This window comes from Tachypleus tridentatus, chromosome 7, assembly GCF_004210375.1.
Source record: "Tachypleus tridentatus isolate NWPU-2018 chromosome 7, ASM421037v1, whole genome shotgun sequence".
NCBI lineage: Eukaryota > Metazoa > Arthropoda > Merostomata > Xiphosura > Limulidae > Tachypleus > Tachypleus tridentatus.
The window spans coordinates 70,480,184-70,500,176 of NC_134831.1; the positions used below are offsets into that span (position 1 = coordinate 70,480,184).

Genomic DNA, 19,993 nt, shown 5'->3' on the forward strand with positions numbered 1-19,993 from the left:
GTGTTACTGTGTGCAATTATATCCATACAATTTTCGAAAAATACCTGTCAGAATGTTGTGAATCCCACTGAAATATTCTAACCAGCCTTTCACAATGTTAAATAATGAAGTTGTAAGAAACAAGAAAGTAATTCATTTCTGAACAAGTTTATTGGCATAACTAGTTAGATCACATTGCAATGCAAATATATTGTGTATGCATTACAGTTATGCAGATATGGCTGAGTTTATGATTCATAATATAATAAATACAAAGGTAAATCAGACACAAAAAGTACAGTGCTACAACAGGGGATAACTGAGAAAGATTATAGTCACACCAAACTGCAATAATCATGACAATGAAATGTTTCAAAAACTGCTTTGGCAATAAATTAGCCTTAACAACATCAAATAAACATTGCTTTGTTCAGACACCTTGGATAAATTTCTGAATTTCGAGTTTGATTATGTTGAGATAACTCTGACTTAGAACATAGTGGCGAGCACTACTGCCTTGCATGGTAGGTGCACTTATCAGACAAAGAATATGTTGGAAAGGAATCCAGCTTTCATCTTTACATGACCTTGCAGGCCATGAAAACAGTTTGTTTCTTGATTTCTTCATAAATGACACCAACACATTGGAATGTTCATCTGAGTTATCTTTTATGTTTTTCACATACCATTCATGATCATATATGCATGCAACATATTTCCCTGGCTGATAATTGTCATTGCTATCATTTGACCCTATTTGAGCTGCTGCAGCATCACTTTCACTGCTACTACCAACAGTTACAACTGTGTACACATCATCCTCTGATAGCCTTCTCATATACAATTTGTTGGTAGAGTGGGAAATAAAGCTATAATGTGACCTAATACCTGACACAGTTTTGCATTTTTCAAAGCACTCAAGTAGATCAAACTTTACACAATTCTGCAGGACTGATTCTCGATTGAGAATCTATCTTTGCCCAATGATAGATATCAGAGACACTTAAAATTTGATTATTTAGAGGCAACTGAAGGCTTGCACGAGCCACCAGCCTCTTCACCGTACCCCCAACTCTATCACATGGACTTTTCCCATGACTGGTGGCAAAAAAATACCATTCAGCAGACAACTGATGATCTTCAAAATGGTAGCAAGGATTTGCAAGATCTTTGTGTGTATTTTCTTATAGCAAAGTCACATCGAGCTATCTGCTGACAAGATTTTTAAAATTCTTGAATTGCAAAGCTGCACCATCACTGAAATAAATTATCTTTTCTGTGTTTGGATATTTCTGTTTAACATAACTTAGTACTGTGGTAATGAAAGCATGAATAGCTACTGTGTCATGTTCAGAGATGTAAGAATATATGGTAAAGACTGATTAGAATATTTCAATAGGATTCATAATTTTTTTCAAAATTGTATATATATATTTGAACACAGTAGCACACCTGAAGTTTTTTTTTCAAGTAAAAACTTATGGTCAGAGGATACTTTAAAAAATTATAACTCAAAGTAGGTTGAACACCATCTTGATATTTTTGTAGATCATATTCAGAGATGTAAGAATATATGGTAAAAATCTGAAAAGGTTGAATAACTGGTGACATGGTCAAACTGTGGCCTGAACTAGAACTATTTTTAGCTAAATCATAAAAAGTTGCATGCAACTAAATTTTTTTTACAGGAGATTTAATAGACTTTTAATTACAACAGTTGCTGATTTATCAACTGACATGTTATAGGAAATTTGCAAAAAACATTCAGCTTTGTATCATATTAAGTCTTAGTGCTATGGCTTATTAAATAAACCAATGTTTTTTTTTACAATTTTGGGTTTTCAGGTGATTGTACAGCCTCACTATGCAAATCCTAAGAGAGATAAACTTGGTTTGAGACCATTTTTGAATTCTGCGAGATTAATTCAGTCAGTGTAGCAAATTTCAGCCTTCTACCATCATTACTCTTGCAGCTTTAAGCAGCCAAAGTTGTCCGAAAATGAATTTGCCAAAAATAGAAAACAAATAATTAAATTTACAGGGCTATAAGTCAGAAACTATTAGAGATATTGATCTACCCTTTAGCAATTATCATTAGATGGATAGATGAGCATGTGAATTTTTTCAAGGCATTCTGAGAGGGTCACCCGGAAAATTTTCCAAAATCTGGATGATTTGACATGGAATGACCCTAAGGAAAAATCGTCTTACAAATCATTTGACATTTTTTGAAAACGTTAGTACATATATACAGTTAAGGGTGTAGATTTAGTGTACCTGGATTTTTAGGTAGGTCGGTATTTCATGTTTTCTGGCACAAAGCTACTAGGCTATCTGTGCCAAACAAGATGTAGTACACTATAATGGTATATGGAAATGAAGGTAAAAATATGTAAAATGTGTAAAATTGAGATCTGCCAGGAAGACTGAAACATTAAGTTCAAACTTGCTGTTAGTTACCTGAAGTTGGCCTTTCCAGTCCTGGGTTCAAGTCAAAATAAAAATTAAAATGTGTAAAAGAAATCATGCTAAAATGGTATGCAACCCAATAAAAACCTTAAATTAAGTTAAAAAAAGACCAATGGCTCTTAAAAATGTAAAAGCATGAGTGAGGTGGGCAGTATCACCTATGACATTGGCTAATGTCAAAGGCAAACCTACCTTAAAAATATGTTTAAAACTGCGTCGTTGTTCTTGGTTGTAACGACAGCATGATAATATGTACGATTGTGACCTGAGTGTCACACAGACCACACATTGGTGCATCAGTACCAGATGAAAGGAAGTGGTAAGTTAAAAAACTGTGACCAATGCATAGCTGAGCCAAAACAACTTCCTCCTTTTGATCTTTACAGAAACAAGATTGGCCAAAGAGCTAAAGAAGGCTTGATTTGAAAAAGCTGATTATATTGTTGCTCACTCCAGGTTGACTGCCAACTGGTGTATAGTTGGGTTTTGATAACTGGACCATAGTTCATATATGAAACAGGGATGGTGATGATAGAGCCAGAGCAGATGGACTTTGCTGCTCTGTCAGCTAGCTCACTCCCATGAATACCAACATGACCTGGTCTCCAAAAACTGGACAGAGATAGACAATAGAGAGAGATGGGCCAGTTTGTTTTGGATATTGATAAGAATAAGGTGGTAACTAACATGGAATGATGTCAGGGCCAATAGACAGCTAAGTGAATCAGTATAGATCGTACAATTACTATATTGCATAGTTTCAATATGATTCAGGGCAAGAGAAATGGCATACAATTTGACAGTGAACACAAAAACTGTAGGGGGGATTCTGTGTGCTACAACCAAACTGTAACAAAACATGGCAGAACCTACAAAGTTACCTGATTTTGAACCATCCGTATATATGGGAATGATAGATTGTTTGGAAGATGTTCAGCAAATAAAAAGCGATATTTCCAATCTAGAGTACCGGCCTTTCTCAGACAACTCAAAAACAGGTCACAATTGGGGATAGTAATTAGCCATGGTGGAAAAGGCCAAACTATTGATACTGCTATGCTATTCGAAGATATATCCAAGTTTTCTGATTATGCCCAAATACGAAGGCTAAAAGAAACAATGGCAGATTTTCTATTATAGAAAAGTGTGGCCCACTGAGGATGGAAAATGCAACCCAAAGTAGGATGTTGTGGTAAAGAGCAAAGTTTGGAAGTATACATGAGAGACAGTTGCAAATGGCAAAAATACAGAGGGGGTTCATGGGACTCCATATACAAACTTTGGACTGGAGAAGTATGAAAGGCCCCAGTGCAAAGCTGAAACCCCTAATGGTGAATAGAATCAGCATTTTCAGTGTTGAGGTTCTGGCAAAACCATAAACCCATAGTTAAGTTTGGATCTAATAAGAGCATGATAAATTTTAAGCATGGAGTATCAATCCACTCCCCAAGAGGTGGAAGATAGGACACAGAGGATGTTCAGTGCTCTTATACATTTGACATGAAGTTGTTTGATATGGAAAATAAAGTTTAATTTACAGTCAAATATAAGACCCTAGAACTTTGCCTCAGGGATGACAGGAAGTACATCACCATCAATACAAAGTTCTGGATCTGATTGAATACTCTGTTGGCAGCAGAAATGTACATAAACAGTTTTAAGGAGAGAAAGTTGAAAACCATTTATTCTGGTCCACTTAAGTACATGATTGATTGCAGTTTGTAGCTGCCACTCAATAAACCTCGTATTTGATGACTGACATGAGATATGAAAGTCATCAACGAAAAGACCATTTGCAACTATAGAGGGTAGCTGTTCAGTGATGGCATTAATTTTTATAATGAAAAGTGTGACACTCAGAACACAGCCCTGAGGGACTATACGTTCCTGTGGGAAAAAACAGGAAAGTGTTGAGCCCACACAGACCTGGAATCCTCGGTTCATTAAAAAATGCTTAATAAAAAGTGGTAAATTGCCATGCAATCCATATGAGTGAAGGTCTTGCAAAATGCCATATCTCTATGTTGTACCATAAGCTTTCTCTGAATCACAAAAAAATAGAAACAAGATGTTGTCACTTCAAAAAGGCTTCTCTAACTGATGTTTCAAGGCGAATTAAGTGGTCTATCGTGGAGTGTTGTCTTCATGACTCACACTGAATGGGTGAGAGAAGGTTGTCTTACTAAGACAACTCATCAAAGCAATTGAATGGTAATTTGAAGGAATCTTTGGATACTTCCCAGGTTTAAGAATAGGGAGTACATTAGCTTGGCACCAAGCATCAGGAAAGACGTTCCCCTGCCATATCAGGTTAAAGACAGCCAGGAGAATAGTAAGAGAGGCAGGAGAAAGGTGGTGTAGCATGTCTCATAATGTATATCATCAGGTCCAACTGATGTATTGCCAGACGGATGCAGCACAAGTTTAAGTTTCACTAGTGTAAGAGGACGATTGTAGTCACAGGAATGATTGGTCAAAAGGGAAAGATGCAGATGTTCAACTCATGTTTTAATAGCTAAGAAGGAAGGGGATGAGTTTGAAGAGCTAGATACATAAGAGAAACATTCACTAAAAGTACTGGCAATGCTCTGAGCATCAGCAACTTCATGGCCATTGTATATTACGATAGAGAGGGGGACAGAAGTATACTGTCCACTCACCTTCTGGATCTTGTCCCATATGACTTTTGAACTGGTGGTTGAAGAAATGCTGAAGGTATATTTAATCCAAGATTCCTTCTGGCTTTAACGTCTAACTCTCTGAGCCTATGCACAGACTTTCTGAAATGCAATGCAGTTTGTAAGAGTGGGATATCTATGAAATTTATCTCAAGCATGTTTCTGAGCTTTTCCTGTTATAGAACAAGCAGAATTCCACCAAGGGCAGGTGTGCTGTGGGAAAGATGTCAAGGTATAGGAGATGCACTGAGCAGCTGCTTGGACAATACAGTTAGTTACTGCTGCTACACAATCATCTATCAATGATTCACATAAGATAGCAGGATCAAGTTCTGAGACAGCAGTGAAAGAGGGCCAGTTGACCTGGTCCAACTTCCACTGAGGCACATAGGTCAGGTGGCACTGACCATGGCAAATTTCTCTTAATATGTTAGGAAAATGATCACTACCCCATGGATTGATAACAACCTACCAAGAAAAGCAAGTGAAAAGAAAAGGGGAGCAGATAGAAAGATCTATAGCAGTAAATGACTGACTGGGTGCATGAAAATAAGTGGTCTTTTGAATGTAGAGGCAGTAAATTTAAGTGAAATTAAGAAAAAGCTTGATAAGTATGCAAATGATAATAACTGTCTGAGATATTTAATTTATTTTAACTTAGTTTAAAATATGGAACAGCCAAGATGGACTAATAGATCCCATGTTGTTCCAAACTATTATGGTATGCTAAATATGTTTTGCAGGTCAAACTGGCAACTTTTGGGAAATGTAAAGAAAAATTAAATTTATGTAATATATAACTATCATTATGATAACATCTCATCTTCCTTTTCATGGTTAACTTATTTTCTTTTAATGCTTTATAATTGTCTTATAAATATTAACTACATATTTAAATGCTTACAGGCACACTGTGGTTTACTTTGTGGGAAAAAAAGTAAACAATAAACTCTTTTACTGCCACTTTTTTTAAATTTTCAGTGAAAAGGAAGGAGGAGAACATTTTCAACACAGATAAAAAGCAACTTCAGATGAATGTCTTTTTTATTCTATCCAATGTTTAGGCTCATACCTTTTTTCAAGGGTCTATGAATGACACATTACAAACAAAATTATTTGCAGTTACTATAATTTAAAACTAGTTTAACTTGTGACATTCACAAACCCATGAAAAACATCTAAGCTAAAACATCAAGTACAATAAAAAAAACAACTTATCTGAAGTTGTATAAAGTCTTGTTGAAAATCTTTTGCTACCAGTTTTGTGAAACATACCCACGTTTTTTAATAGTTTCTCAAACACTCATAGTTCATCTCACATTTCTGTATTTTGCACATACAAACTTTGCAAACCTTAGGTAAGCATCCATTATCATTAACTTCTATATTATTTAACATTTTAAGCACCAAAACTAATTTTAAAGCTGTTACAATCATTGACTTTTGAAAAGTACAATGTAGTGGTAGAAGTATTACTATATCCAGTAAATGTAATAATTTTCAAGTGAAACTTGAGTTTGAAAAAAGGATGAATTTAAGCATTATCTATGGATTGTTGAAAAAAGACATAATACTGTGTATGTGTGTAATACAGATCTTGAAACATTGCTTGAAAGTATAGTGATGACGAAAAAACCCACTTGTAGAGAAAAATATATATATGTAAAAATGGCTGGTTTGGGTTGAGAAAATTTTTTATGCAGAGAAGCGAACAACGTTTCAACCTTCTTCGATTATCGTCAAGGTCACACGAACCTGACGATGACCAAAGAAGGTCGAAACGTTGTTCGCTCCTCTGCATAAAAAATTTTCTCAACCCAAACCAGCTGTTTTTACATATATTGGTTGAAAGAGAAGAACACTGCTCTCTTACAGGATAAATCTTTACATTTAATGGGAAATATACATAAAGATATAACTTGTCTCACAGTAGAGAAATTTAAATTTTATGATAAGAAAATAAAAATACTTAAAAATAATGGTGTAATTTGAATTTTGAAGAGAGAGGCTTTTAATATTTTGAATCACAGCACAAAACAGTATATCTGATGCAAAAGTACTCACTGTACATTTTGACATTGTTACTTTAGTTAGTTTTACTTGTTTCTCTATTCACTGTTTGTTCATTGGGCACTAATACAGTAAAATTTAAATAGCTGCCAAAAACTTAACCATTTGTCTAATTGATTATCCATTTAAACTTTACCCAAATTTTAGTGAAGTTTGTTAACTAATTTCCTACAAGTTGTGAAACCAGACATCTCTGCTTTATATGTTTAGAAATGAAAATAAAATTGGTGAGGAATTTACATTAGAACATTGGTATCTTGAAACTTTATAATACATGGCTTAGAATTTTTATAATTAAAAGAAACAAACTTATTATTGCAGGTATTACCATCAAATTAAAAATATTTGATTATCTAAAAAAATAACTTCAAAATGTGCATGTTTTTATGATTATATTTTTATCTTATCTAAAAAATTTTCTTATTTGTTTATTGCTAGTGCAGGGTACAACTTTTAAGTTACATAACCCTATAATTTCATTGTTTATGAAAGAACAATGAAAGTAAATACTTATTTAAAATTTATAGTTTTATGCACATGTTGAAAATTTTCATTTAGTTCAGGAACAAACTTAAAGAATAAGGCCAATTTGTTAAACTTTACAAGTCTGAATCCTTGTTTAAAGCTTCTGTTAATGAAATTTCTGTTAAAGATTCTCCTTAAAAATGGGCCAAAATCTGAACACTGATAAAGGTTATACCAATCACCCAAAAATTAATTTTACAATGTAATGCATACTTGCATGAAAAATATACCAATAAGAATATTTTTTTCAGCATACCATCATTATCAGAAACTTCATCTTCCAAATCAGAGACTTCTTCATCTTCCAAATCAGAGACTTCTTCATCTTCCAAATCAGAGACTTCTTCATCTTCCAAATCAGAGACTTCACCCTCTGAGCCTGACTCATTCAATTCCTCAGAGTCATCTAATTTTATCTCCTCATCTTCCTCTTTCAATTTTTTCTTCAGTTCTTTCTTAGAAACCTGATAGAATTTTTTATTTTATAAACCAGTTTCATATTTAAATACATACAAAATGCAGACTTAATTTGAAACTATTATTTGCAGTGAAATGAATGATAAAAATCTTCAGGCTTTCCAATTTTCTAGAAGAAATAAATGAATATGGGAAGAGTATTATAACTATTACATACTATTTTTTGACTTAAATGAGTATTTGGAGTATTGTTTTTAGTCTGGAGCTTTTTAACTTACGAAAGTACACTAGAGTATTAGAAAGGCCTAAAGAGGATTACTAGTCTAGAATGATCTTGGGATCCAAATGTTATCATAAGATGATAGGTTAAGAACCTTCTTTTCTCTTGAAAAAAACAAATCTAATTGAGGCACTCAAGATCATTAAGGGAAATTATAGTTTTGATGCAGATCTTTTAACAAATTTGATGGTGAGAATGGTAAGACAAGAAAATATAAATATAAATGCAAAGTCAACATCTCAAAACGTTTGTTTTCTAACAAAGTGACAGAACTTTGAAATGGATTGCCCTCAGTTTGGTAGATGCACTAGATTTAGTGGAGTTTAAAGAAAGGCTTAATATTTAAATTATTATGATTGAACGTTATTTTCTATTTATCTATTTAGGGACTTGAACAGCCTTAAAGGATCAACAGGCCCTTGTTTCTCTTAAAAGTAATGCTAAGGAAATACTTTATCTTCAAATGACAACTAGTGATAAAGCTAAACCTCAAGGTACTCAGTTAATATTTTAGACAAAGCACCCATGATCAATGTTTTAAAATCTTTATTCTGAGACAATCTTCAAGGGTCTCAAAACATAAACACTACATGCTTTGATGTTAATCACACTATTCTCAGGAGCATAAGATACAAGATGCAGTTACAGGGCAATTATACTTTAACTGTTTCACAGTGAGCTTGGTATAATATATACAAGTTTGTTTACACATTTGTGCACTTTTAAGTATTTACATTATAGCTTTTAAAACAAATAGAAATTACACATTTTATCATGCTAGAATGACTACATATTATAACACAAATATACAAAGATTTACTCTAAGTAACTCAAGTCTCACAATGTTACGTGTTTATTACTTTATTATCATAATATTGACCTTGCAGGCATCCCTAGCTAACATTACATAACTAGTACAGACAAGGTGGACTGGACAGACGGACGTGTATTCATGCTATCATATCCAATAGCATAAAACTGACCTTTAGTCTTAACAAAGTAAATACGTCTTGGATGCATTTTCGTGGATTAGTATTTTGTGATATATAGTAACATTTCAATTATTATACATATGTATATGGATTATTACCATTTAAAAACAAGTTACAAAACATATTTTTCTTAAAATATAGAACAATAAATAAAGAAGTAAAGCAAACAATTATCTATTCTAGCTATGACCTTTGAACTCGGTTGCTGTTGGAATGCAAGTTGCTAAGCCTTTTAAAATTTTGCACAGGCAGGATATCAAAATTTTTAAAAAAAGTTTTATGTATACAGTTGAATCCCACTATAATTTATTAAGCTTAATAACTAAGCTGTACTTAGTTCTAAAAAAATTCTGAAACTTCAAGCAGATTCAAGACACAACTTACCTCTTTAAAATCTTGGTTTGAAAGAACATGGTATCCTTTTCTCACATTAAAATGGCTGTGAGAACAACTAGTGGGAACATTCTAAGCTGTCAATTGGCTATTCACACCATATATTGAAGTTAAGAGTATATAAAAGGCCATTTTCAAAAAAGTAAAGAGGTGAATGGGACAACTATGTTTTATTCAGTACATAAGCCATATTTCAGCAAAATAAAAAGATGTGAGGTTCTTATTTTATATTCTAGCATGTCAATACTGTTAATATGAATTCATAATTTGTACAAAACTATAGACTTGTTATTTTCACACCACAAACATCTATTTTTTAAGCAGTGCTGTATTCAACATACCACGTGACTCAATAAAAATCTATACTAAGGTGTGTTCTTTTAAATTAAAACAATTAACTCATTTAGAATATTAAAGTTTGAATCATAATCTACAATTTAATTCCAAACTTACTAACAGTTTTCTCCCACAAAATAATAAACCCAGTAACATTTATATGTTTCACAAATGAAGAAATTTCAATTTTATTATTTTAAACATTTCTATTGTATTCATTTGCTTTAAATTTTAAATATCTTTTAGTCTGAGCAATGTATGTACAAGTACATTCGTATTCAATTTTTTAAATACCCATTTTTGGTTTTCCATTACATTTATTATAATCTCAGTTCTATTTAATATTTTACTAACTTATAGGTTTATAAATCAGGAAACATATTTTGCCTTTTGAGTTTCTGAAAGATTCAACCTAGTAGACCTGGAAGACAAAAAAAATAACACTCCCATTTTATCTATTTTATCAAACATTAGTTATATAGCTCTACCAACATTAATTAATAGTAATTCATTTTTTAAATCTCATTCAGAACATGGGTAGAAAGTTCACACTTTTTTGTGATTTTGTATGACATGATTCTTGGTGTGGAAGTATGTTATAGGAAAATGACTTGCAGTAAACAAAAGACTCTCAGTTATCTTTAATTGATAAGTCACTCAAGCCAGTGAACCAGTGTTCTATTGCTAGCAGTAAAGCTAATAAATTGTTGGGCATATTCATAGATATTAACCACAAGTCAAAAAGAAGTAAACACTTATTTGTCAACAAAGTTGTAGTTTTGGACTTATCTAAGAAAGGACACTTAACTTATTGGAAAGTGTTCAGAGGTCGTCATCTAGAATAATTCAGAAAATGGAAGGTTATCTTATGGTGATATGTTAAAATAGGCCTTGACAAATCCCAAATGCCATCACGACACCTGGTATTTTTTACCATTTTATTTATACACAGGGCTGTGCTAAATTGAACTCAAATCTAGAAACACACAATAGTTCTGAACTCTTTTCACATTCTTTGAGTCCTAAATCAAACTATTTCTAGGATTTTGATGGTGGGCTCAGTGCTTCATGTTTCTTTCGGGAATGAAGACTTCTTGTCGCTAACTTCGTGCCATTTTGATTTATGTCTTTCTCTTAATTCAACCAACCAGTGCACATGTTTATACTCATATGGGGCCAAAAGAGGTTAATTCAGGCAATACTATCAAGTGGTTGTTCATATCATGTAATCATTAGCAAGCATTCATTGCTGTGAAAGTAAATCAACATAGGTAGCCCCTAGTTCCAGCCACATGTGGCCAACTCCTAGATCTGAAAACATTCATCAAAGCCTGGGCTAAGATCTCCCTCTTGAGAAAAGATGGACAAGAGCAGGCCCCAAAGATATGATGACACTAGCAATTAATTGCTAATCACCCCCATCAGCAACATTATTTTGCTCTAAAATGAACTGTAGAAAATGTTGGTAAATAAACATATATCTTATTTACATGTGTACATTTATTGTTTCATGTTTTCTTTTCAAATACTAACATTTGTTTTAGTCACATACAGCAATATTTTATGATAACTATTATATAAAAGTTAAAAAAATGTATGATTTGGGCAGAAACTAGTACATGACTGTCCCCCTTATACTGAAAAACAGTGAAATATTTTATTATTAAAAGTTATGGTTTATATGGTGTAAGTTAGTAAAGCATTAGAAGCAAATACGCTTAATATGTGTTAATCATGAAAAACATCAAGAGGAACATGAAAAATAAACAGCTGCAGTTTACGTCTTATCTAAAGAAACCACTTGAGTATTTTTACCACTGCTTTCAAAAGTGTATTACAGGGACCAAACAGTGGCAGTCTAGCTGGCTCATCCATGTGCTACTTGCTTTGACAAACAATCACAAGTTTAAAAAGAGGTTTTGGCATCCCCACATCATTGTACTTAGCCTGCTTATGCCATTTAGTTCAAACGTCTATATATATTTTAAATTTTCCTTATACATTAGGGGTAAGCAAAATGTTGAGCTGGAAATAGAGCCTTTGAGGGATGACATAGGAATGCTATGATCCAATTAATATGGAATGATTTGGTTATTAGATAATACATTTTCTTCAATTTTGACTAATAAAAATTTAAACAATATTCCCCATCTTGAACGGTTAGAAGATGGAGACAAAATTCTCACATTAATTCTGGGTTAATTAAAAACAAATATGGAAGTTAAAGGTCCGATGATATTTGGCCAAGGGTTTTGAAAAATGTAAGGACTGGATATGTTAGCCATTTGCTATTACCTTTTCAAAGTCCTTGGCAGGTGCCAGGAGACTGAAGTTGGCTGATTCTACTCCTTTTTTTAAGGGAGATGACAAATGTTGTTCCAGTAATTATTATGGCCCTATTAGTCATACATCAGTTGTGGGAAAAGTTTTGAAAGTTTAATAAAAGATGCTTTGCAAGGTCATAGAAAAAATTTAAAAATTTTGGAGATAGCATAGTTAGAGGAAAATCTTATATTACTAAGATTTTAACAATCTTTGAAGAGATTACTGCTCACATAGATCTAATGACATCAACATTTTGGGTGTTGATAGTTATGAAAAGGATTAACACCTTCACAGCAGTATTTGGATTATTTGATGATCTGGGTGAACAAATAAAAGATGACTTAATTACAAATGTAGCTAGGTAATTGATGCAAGATATCAAAATTTGAGTAATAAGTATATTTTGGTCAGGGATAATTTTAAAAGTGTTATAAAAGAAAATAACACTGGTATTCTGGTTGATCAATCTTAAGCTATTCAAGCAAAGTGCTGGTGTTAGTAACAGGGCAAACAGGATTTTAGATTGTATCTATAGAAATACCAAATACAATTCATTTTATATATGCATGTTTGAAGTTAAGCACAAAGCTACACAATGAACTATCTGCACTCTGCCCACCATGGGTATTAAAACCCAGTTTCTAGCAATGTACGTCTGTGCCACTAGGGATCATTAGTTAGGTAAAAGCTAAAGTGCTGTATTCAGCTTTGGACTTCTTACTGAATTGTTAGAAAGGGTTTCAAGAGTGGGTATTAGGATGATACCCAAGATGTAAAAGTTGTCACAGGTTCAGGTTTCTGAACTTGCTTTCTCTTGGAAAAAGAAGAGACAGATATCGCTACACAACAAAGTTTTTGCTTCTTGAACACAGTTGGGTGTTCCTTATAGATTTTTGGCTGCTGATCATGAAAATCACATCCAAAGTTGCCCATCATGTACCATTTCATCAAAATCTTCAGTTTTGCTACAATGAAAAAACAATATCAGGGCAACTGGAATCCATCAATGCTTGCTGACTACTGTTGAGCACTGCAATGTGATGCACTGGACATTGAATACAAATGAAAATCAGGATCAAAACACTTTTAATTATGTTGAATGTAACAGCATATTAGAAACATGAACACAATTGAATATGTTATTGCTAGTAAACAGTTAACTGGCTATTTCTCAGTTCCTGCGTGATGAAGTAAAACCAAAACTATATTTGCTCATACCCAAAAGGTACCTGTCACAATCAGCAAAATCTTTTCAAAAAAATTGTTGTGTAGTGTAATTGAATGAAGTGTTTAAGATTATTAGTGTAATTGATAGTGGTGATTCCCCAATTTTTTTATATTTAATAGTGAAAATGGTAAGGATACAAACATAGATTTTGGCAAAGTAAGAGTCATATTCAGCTAAGACATCTTTATTTCTCTCGCAATACAGGGTGGTTGGCCTTTGGAATATGATGCCTTTAGATGTTGTAGATGCAGTTAATTTAAGTAAATTTCAGGGAAAGCTTGATAAATATTTAAAATGATGAAGGTTGGCTTTGAGAATTTGAGTTTAATTTAGTGGATAAGGTGTCCTAAATGGACCCAAAATCCCCTTGTTATATTTAGGAGGGATACACATGTAGCAAATTTTTAAAAGTCACCCCTAATGCAAATAACATTAAATTACATTTAAATAACAATACTTCTATCAATTGTGATCTAAGAACAAAAGAAAATTTTGAAATTACACTAGCTTCAGCATGGTTGCTCTTTACAACACATATACTACGTATACAGTGGACATGTTGAAAATACGACTTAAAACAACTTTACTTTTAAATAATTAAATAGTATTTTGTATTTGTGTGTGTATTATAAATTTGCAAAAAGTGTTTGGGATTACTCTTGTGTTCAATGGTAAAACAAATCCTGGAAATCTAAGTGTCAAAGCATTCAGCACAGAAGAATGTTGCCATATTTCCACTATTTTAGTAAAATTTATCAATTTCTATGGAATCTGCATGAGGCTCTCTTTGTCACCTGAGAGTATGGTCTAGGTTCATTAAGTGGGAAAAATATGCACATCACTGGAAAGTGAAATCTTGTTAACACTCCTACGAAAATTGGGGCCTAATAGGCCCCGGAGCAACTTGAAAGGTTATTAATATTAGGCTAATAATTTTGTATTTAAATGAAATTGCCATTAACTGACCCTATCCCTTTATATTTTAAGGAGCAATAATATTTTGACTTTTCAGACATTTGCGAAATAATATTTAAAATTTTTTTTTAAAACATCCACTAAGGGTATTTTGGGGCCTATTAGGCCCCAGATCAAAAACATAAAAATGACTATTTATTTCCTGAATAATTCTAGAACAGGTCTGGGCAACCGAAAAAAGCAAATTATAGTAAAAATATATTAATTTTACAACTTCTTTTCAAAAGATGGATATTTAGGATAATAACTCTACTTCAACAATAATTTTAGACAGTCCTGATTATTGCCTAGTTTGCCCGTGCCTGTTCTAGAACATTCTAGAAACTGTACAGAAGTATTTAGAATAATCTAGAATATTCTAGAAGAATCCACAAATCCTATATATATAGGAGCTAAAATCTTCAAACCGTGTCAAAAATGTTATCTCTTGATGAAGCTGTACATTTACTGACAAAACCATCTGACGATGAAAGTGAACATGATAATGTCGAAGACTACTCTGAGAATTGTGATGATGATCCTTTTGAAGCCGAAAATGATGAACAAATCGCGCCATACCCTTCTGAAAGTAAAGAAATTAATCAAGAAGATCTTACTACGATGCCAGTGAACGAACTTTTGTCCAAAGATAAGAATTTTAGTTATTCAACAACACCTTCAAAGATCAACAGGAGAACTGCAGCTCTCAATATATTCAATGGGAACCCAGGCATTACAAGGCAAGCTGCTCCAAGAGTCTCTACACCATTCGAAACATTCAAAATTTTCATTTCTGATAATATGATGGAACAGATCATTCACTCAACAAACACTGTCATGAAAGAACCAATTTTTGAAGAAGACCTCTGGAAATGGATCGCAGCTAATCTTTTCCTTGGAATAAACAAATCCAAAAATGCATCGATAGACAAAATGTTTTCAACCGAATTCGGTTTGCCATTTTTGCAAAAACTGATTACACAAAACAAATTCAAAAAAATGTGCTCAAAAATCAGATTTGACATCCACTCTCAAAGAAATAGAGAAATCAAAGATGCCGCCATCTCTGGTGTCTGGAATTGAAAATTGCAAAAACAGTTACAACCCAAGCGAATACCTGACAGTGGATCAACAACTATGTAACTTCAAAGGAAGAGTTGGCTTCAGAACATACATTCAGACAAAGCCAGGCACATACAGAATAAAGATTTGGTGCTTAACAGATGCAAAGACAAGTTACCTCCTCAACACTCAAATTTATACTGGATAGGTTGGAAATACGACAGAAACAAATCAAGGAGAAAGAATAGTCAGAGAACTGAGTCAGCCATTTCTTGGAAAAGGAAGGACAATAACAACAGATAATTTCTTCACAACAATGACACTTGCCAAGTACCTACGAACAAAAAGAACAGGACTTGTTGGAACCATACGGAAATCAAGAACCTTCCTGCCTCCTGAAATAAATGCAAAATCTAGAGAGTTATCACCAAAGTTTTTCTACCATGACGACATCACTCTTCTCAGGCATTCAGACAAACCAGGAAAATATGTGCTACTACTGAGTTCTCAGCATCAGTCTGGTGAAGTAGAAGAGAATGGAAAGCCCAAAATCATCAATCTTTACAATGCAATGAAGGCAGGTGTCGACACTCTCGATCAACTGGTGAGATATTATACAACAAAGAGGCGATCAAAGCACTGGTCAGTCTGCATATTCTATAACATTCTAGATCTTGCTGCGTACAATGCTTTCGTTCTATACTCGACAAAACATCCAAAATTTCTTCGTCAACATAAATCAAAAGCCAGAAGAGAATTTATATGGCAATTGGTGCTTGAATTCAAAGAAATTTACTGCAAAGATAATGACAAAACAACCTCATGTGAACTGCCTGCAAAGAGGGCAAAAAGAGGACTATGCCATTTGTGCGGCAGATCAAAAGATAGACAGTCGAAAATTGTTTGCTCAAATTGTAAAAAAAATGTTTGTCAGAGCCATTCTAAAGTTGTTTGTAATGAATGTTGCTAAATCACTGCGTTTCTATTGGAAAAATATATGGGGCCTGATAGGCTCCAAAATCACTTTAGTGGATGTAAATATTTTTTTCGTAGGAGTGTTAATAACAATCTTGCAGTATAAATGACTAAAATGTAGTTATAACAAATGTATTGATAATTGATATTGACAATAAGAATCTACAAATCTTCCTTCTGAAATGTGTACGCGTACTTTGTATAATAGAGGTGATGTAACCTTATTAAATACAAGATTATTTGCGATTAAGGCCTCCTAAGGTTTCTTTGTGCAGTATTCTGGAGAGAACTGCATGACAGTACACAAAGGTTTCTTTGTGCAGTATTCTAGAGAGAACGGCATGACAGTACACAAAGATTTCTTTGTGCAGTATTCTAGAGAGAACGGCATGACAGTACACAAATTTAAGTTTTCAAAAATACAGGCTAGAAAAATTTTGTATTTCAATGTCACCATCGCAATAATCCAAATTTTGAACCTCTTACAAAGTGTTAGCTTTCACTACCGCTAACAATTCATTAATTTAAAACTTAAGTATTCTGTTACAAAAGAAAAATTAACTCTCGGGCTGCATTATTATTCTTTATCTCTATAGGATAAACTTGAAAGTTTAATTAGTTGACATAATATTACATATTATCTAAGATAAAATCAAACTATAGTATATAGTATCAATACCATGTTCACCGTTATGCATTTTTAGGGTTAATCATCCAGAACTAGTCAGAATTTCTAATATTAATATTGAAAGAACTTAGATTTAGAAACTATATTTACCTTCACTGTTTCTGCTACATTTTTCTTATTCGCTGATCTTCTTTGGGTTGTTTGTTTGTTAGGTTTTACTATCATGATAATGGAAATAAACAGATTTGTAGTCTCTAAAATAAAAGTAAAAACGTTGATTTTTCTATATACGGCCACGCGCTTCTTTCTTACCACGTGCTTACCAATGGTAATTGGAAAACGTTAATGGTTTCAGAAGACAGTAGATAGCTGGAACATGAATTTCATAACTTATTAAAGTTATTTTATGGATATCTACATTATTATTTTTCAAGATCCTCAAATGATATATGTATGCAGTGTATTTTCATATTTTTTTTTTAAATTTGTATATGTATGGAAATTTCATGTAAAAATGAACATTTTTTAAATAATGAAACATAAAAATTAATATATTGAGCTCTGGTGTGAAAAGGAAATGCGAAGTTCAAGTGCTTGGCTCAGCACACAAATAATATAATAAAAATAATAACATTTACAGTTGCTTTGTAAGTCAAATATTTAAATATGGGAATGCAACATGCTACGTATATTAATTTATCTCGGACAAATCTGCGAATTATCATGTTACGTACGTCACGTATTAAGATTTCAAATAGCCAGAAATTTTAATTTAGAGGTTATTTGAATGTTAATAAGTATCAAATTTAGGATATTTGCCAACAAGATTCATATACACAATTTTCTTTCTTAACACAAATATATTTTAATGTACGAATAACAATACAATTTATAATAACGGTTATTACAAATAATTATTTATATATCAACATTTTACAGGCTCAAAAACAATACTCAGTCTTCTACCTGGTATGGAATTGCATATTTTATTGACGGCGCATTACACTGTTACACTTCGCTTGAGCAAGCTAGCTGTCTATATTTTGCTGGTGTCACACCGCTGACAACATAACTTTTACCGACGAAGATATTTAACGTTCTAGAAGAAATAGTAGTGTCCAAAGTTAATTCATTGAAGTTAAACGGTTTGTGATGTTCGAAATATAATGCATTCTTGGTCAAATATATGTAGTTTTCCGATTAATAATCATTTATCATAATTATAGTTTCCGAGGTATAATGGCTGTAGCAACTCAACAATATATATTGTTTTGCTGCGTATTGCGATTTATAAACTTTAAGGCAAGGTTCTAGAAAGTTCAGATGACCTAAGAATAGTGGTATTTACGTAGATATATGCATTGTTGATTCTAATACTTAAGACTCATCTACAAATTTAGAGAATATATGGGGCTTTCGCAATACACATTTAACACTGTAAGATACAAACATTCCCAAACATATGTCCAACTAAAACAAACACTGATGTTAAAATAAATAGACATTAGTAAATCTGTTACATCTCCCTACTTACAGAATTAAAAAATTAGTGTTAGAAATGTCTCAAAATTTCAACACAAGTCTTGTTAACACCTGCATGACCTTCTATGGGAAGTTTATAGGCAACTTTCAATATTTTAAAACGATATGCTTTTGAAACAACGATTTCATAAACTATAGCCCAGTTTTCTAAAGCTGGCACATTTGGTGGTCTCCATTCTCCCATGAAAGCACACCATTTTTGAAAAAGTAACCATCTGTAACCTTCTTCAGTTCATCTTTTGAGAGTGCATATTTAAATAATGAGAAGATTCTTGGTCTTCTTCTTGTTCAGATTTCTCACATTCATCATTTCCACTCACTAAAGAATTGTCAGCAGGACAATTGTTTACAAGATCCCGTTGGATCCAAAATATGTCTGAGACAAATTTATGATGTTGTTTTCTATTGTTTGTATTTGGCTTAATTTCTTAGCTTGAGCTTAAGTTTCAACACACTAGGGAAACATGTTTGGATTCTCCTCAGCAATAACATCATCCCTAGATGAAGTATCATATATTAGGTTCAGCAACAACTTTTCCAACAATAATGATACAGACTTAATTGGCAGAGTAGGTCTTACTCCAACCACAACTGGTCTCAAAACTAGGTCTGATGCACAATGAATGTTATGAAGTGAAACTTTAACAAAACTATCCTCAATATCCTGAGCAATAACAGACTCACCAGTGGCAAAACTCAAAACTAAAGACAGTATACCTTATAACCACAATGACTGAGTTGCCCCAGTATCACATAGAATACATATGGGTATGAGAATCACAGTATCATTTATGAAGTACACAGAACCACAGACACAAAAGGTTTAAATTCCTCCGTAACTACATTGGTATTTTTATCAGCAGCCAAATTACCAGCATTAGGTGATTTGGTGAAACTACGTCTACATGTGACAAGAACACACTGGGTGTTGCCTCCTATTCTTAAACTCCAAAAATCAGACATAACAAGACCAGATTAAAAAAAAGACAAGCAGGCCCTGATAATTCTGATGAAGTTTTATTTCGTTTGTAATTTCGCACTAGAGAAGCAGGATTTTTAAAAATAATATCTGAATGTATTTTGGAGTGAATAAATACAGATTTTTGTCGAAATAGTAATAATTTATTTTTATGGAACTTC

At 32.9% G+C, this 19,993-nt stretch overlaps 1 protein-coding gene across 1 annotated transcript in view; it reads right to left on the reverse strand.

Annotated features, from left to right (window-relative positions):
* LOC143255931 (uncharacterized) overlaps positions 1 to 17,885 on the reverse strand; it is a 41,006-nt gene extending 23,121 nt beyond the window's left edge. Inside the window, exons 1-2 of the mRNA XM_076512367.1 lie at positions 17,462 to 17,885; positions 7,978 to 8,185 (exon numbers count right to left, since the gene is read on the reverse strand). Of these exons, the coding sequence (XP_076368482.1) occupies positions 7,978 to 8,185; positions 17,462 to 17,536 (283 nt within the window). The 5' untranslated portion in view covers positions 17,537 to 17,885. The remainder of the gene's footprint in view (positions 1 to 7,977; positions 8,186 to 17,461) is intronic.
* Positions 17,886 to 19,993: the final 2,108 nt, after the last annotated feature.